We start from the raw sequence: 3,235 nt of genomic DNA, 5'->3' as shown, positions 1-3,235 counted from the left end.
TTAATTTCCTTGGCTATCTGGGAGCTGTGGGAAGACAGTGGAAGGAGAGGAAGTTATTTTCAGGAAACACTTGAAGTTGGAAGATTATAATAACGCTAAGCTCAATACGCTTCATAAAGGGACTGTCAGCCAAAAGATAATGAGTTGTGGGTTTGAATCTCAGTTTTAATTGTTTACCAGCTTTGTGATCCAGAGAAAAGTTACTTAACCTCTCTAAACCAAAGTCTCCTCATCTGAGAAAATGAGATAATTAAGGAAAACACTTAGATTGCCTAGCATTCATAAATGGTAGATGTGATGATGATGATGATATGATGATGATGATGATGATGATATGATGATGATGATGATGGCAGTAATTAAGAAGGAACCATTTAGATAATATCGGCAGGGATAAGTAGATAGTAACAGTATAATGAGAGAGAGAACAGAGGGCGAAATCTGGGTGAGATAGAAACTATTTGCTACTACTTTGGTGACTTTCAGATTCATCTTCATTTGTTTGTGTACTCCACAGTACAAATTACTATTAGTTTGGGTAATATTTTTTCTATAAAAGATGAAAAGTCAAACAACAGCTCTTTAAACTCATTGCTCAGAGTTCTAAATTTATGTTATATTAAAATCAAGATAGATACATGGTTACCAGAGGGCCAAGGTTAAAAAAAAGCCAAAAACAAAAAAGTGATCCCAAATGGAAGAAAACATGAGCTTGAAACCAGCAAAGATTTAAGCAGAGTAAGGCATGAGAGATGTGAGAGGGAGAAAGGGAAGAGGAAAAATGAGTAAATGCACTCAAACAGTCATGTTGAGAAGTGGTTGTTTTCCATTCCTGTGAATGTAAATTTTTAGAGGCCTTCTCCCCTATATTCTATCCCAGTTTTCAACCTGAGAAAGAATAATGACATTTGCATCCTAATAGTTTTCTCCTCAGTGTTTTCTGCAAAGCAGCCTTTACCTCCTTACTCCTCAAGCTGTAGATTAGGGGGTTCAGCATAGGGATCACTGTGGTGTAGAACACGGAGGCCACATTCTCCTGGGCCAGGGAACTGGCTGTGGAGGGTTTTAAGTACATGAATGAAGCAGATCCATAAAATAATGCCACAGCTGCAAGGTGGGAGCTGCAGGTGCTGAAGGCTTTGGACCTTCCCTCTGTGGTACTGATGTGGAGGATGCTGGAGAGGATGAAGGCATAGGAAACAAAGATTGTTAAGCTGGTGGCTATGATGTTAAATCCACCCAAAAAGAAAGTTGTCATCTCAATATCATATATGCTAAAGCAGGAGAGCTTCATGAGTGGGACAATGTCACAGAAGTAATGACTGATGAGTTTCTCACAATATGACAGTTTAAACATGAGGCCATTCTCTACTGCTGAGCCAATGATCCCCATAGCATAGACCACAGCCACCAGCAAGGAGCAGATTTGGTGAGACATGATGATGTTGTAAAGCAAAGGGCTGCAGATGGCGACATAGCGGTCATAGGCCATTGCTGACAGCATATACCCCTCAGCAATGACAAACACAAGGAAGAAGTAGAGCTGTGACATGCACCCTGCATAGGAGATGATGTTCTTCTCTGACACAAAGTTCACCAGCATTTTAGGAGTAATGACAGAGGAGTAGCAGAGATCCACGAGTGACAGATTGCTGAGGAAATAGTACATGGGGGTGTGAAGCTGAGCATTCAGACAAATCAGTGTGACCATGCCCAGGTTCCCTATCGTGGTGACTGAGCAGATCCCAAGAAAGAGAAGGAAGAGGGGGAGCTGGAGCTCTGGCCGATTTGTTAATCCCCCGAGAATGAACTCTGTCACTGTGGAGTGATTTTCTGGAGCCATTCCCCTTTGTTTGGGAGCTCTGTGGAGATAAGAGAGAAGAGCCTATGAAACACTATATATGAGTCTTCTGGTGGGGCTAGGTACCAGCATCTGTTTCTGAGTGAGTGATCCTGAACTCTTCCCTGCTTGTTTGTCTCCTTGCTCCTTCTAATCATTTCTAGGATTCAGACAGTTCTGCCAAGGGTTGGAGAACACGAAGGTGAGAAAAAAGTGGCTATCCTGGAGCTTTTACCACCCTCATGCTCCTCAAATACCTTAGAGGTAACTACAAGTGTGTTTTGACGATGGGGTGGGAGTTGAATTTTGCTCTAGAAAGAGAATCTCCCTTGTCATCTAGGCAATCCCAAAATATTACCCATTATAATGAAAAGGTGTGGCTACCTTATCTCAAACCAGGTACTGTGGGCTGGTAGTTAAAGCCCTACCAACTCCTGAGTGACAAATAATTTCCACATTTGAGAAATAGATAGCGTTATAGTGTCAATTCCCAAAGTTTAAAAGCATATATATAAAATTTAATAATATACATGCAAATATTTTCCAAATATACAGTTGCTACACAAATGTGAATTTTCATTAGGCATCTGGAATTTGTCCTAATTTTTTGTTGAACCTGTGGTCCTGGGATAGTTATTCTTAGTTCTGGTTACACATAATAATCACCCAGGGAGCATTAAAAAATAATGATCTTAGGTCCCTACCTATAGTAATTCTGATTTATTGATCTGTGACATTTTCTGGGCATTGAGCTCTATGTTTCTAGGCAGGTAGCAAAATTCAGCTAAAGAAAGTAAAGATTTTGTTTTTTAAAGTTTTGTGTTTATTGGAACCAGAATAATTCTGTAAATTGAAAAACTGGCATGGAATACAGTTTATCCTCAGTAAAATAAAGCTACTGAGGAACAGTTTGAGACTGACTGCTCTCCACTGTGCTGAGAGGACTCAGGAAAAGGTCAGGTTGAATCAGGACTAAGAGTTAGTGGAAGCAGAAATAGAATATAATGCAAACTACAGATCCAGAGCAAAGTAATTTGAGTGGGAAACGGACATTTTTCCCTTGTCCCTTTTTTTGCATACCCTTAAATCCTAGTGTCCTTAGTAGTCAATCTATCTTTGGCCACTTTCTCTCCTCACACCATATATATCTTCTAGAATAATCAGACTGTCTTATTTTTTCACCATTTTTCTCTTTCTATGCTGTTGATTTCCAAATTAGTAGTTATTGTTCGTCTGCTTTTAGAATCAAGCTGTGATCAATGCAGAGAAAATTTTTAGCTGATGGTAGTTATATGTAGAAGCCCAAGAGACTCCCTGGAAGGAATCTTGGTATATCTAAGTCAAAATGGCAGTTTAAAGTTGGTCTTCAGAAGCAACTCCTGTCACTGGACGTTG

The 3,235-nt window shown here is 39.8% G+C and overlaps 1 protein-coding gene across 1 annotated transcript; it reads right to left on the bottom strand.

The window, feature by feature from the left end:
* Window positions 1-738: 738 nt before the first annotated feature.
* On the bottom strand, window positions 739-2,471 carry LOC101394935 (olfactory receptor 8A1-like). Its single transcript, XM_004438507.2, has one exon. It carries the CDS (start codon window positions 1,841-1,843, stop codon window positions 884-886), a length of 960 nt encoding a protein of 319 aa, XP_004438564.1. The 5' UTR covers window positions 1,844-2,471; the 3' UTR covers window positions 739-883.
* Between the last annotated feature and the right edge of the window lie 764 nt (window positions 2,472-3,235).

The sequence above is a fragment of the Ceratotherium simum genome, chromosome 7, assembly GCF_057802395.1.
Source record: "Ceratotherium simum simum isolate JZ-2026a chromosome 7, ASM5780239v1, whole genome shotgun sequence".
Classification (NCBI taxonomy): domain Eukaryota; kingdom Metazoa; phylum Chordata; class Mammalia; order Perissodactyla; family Rhinocerotidae; genus Ceratotherium; species Ceratotherium simum.
This window is presented reverse-complemented; position numbering and strand designations above follow the sequence as displayed.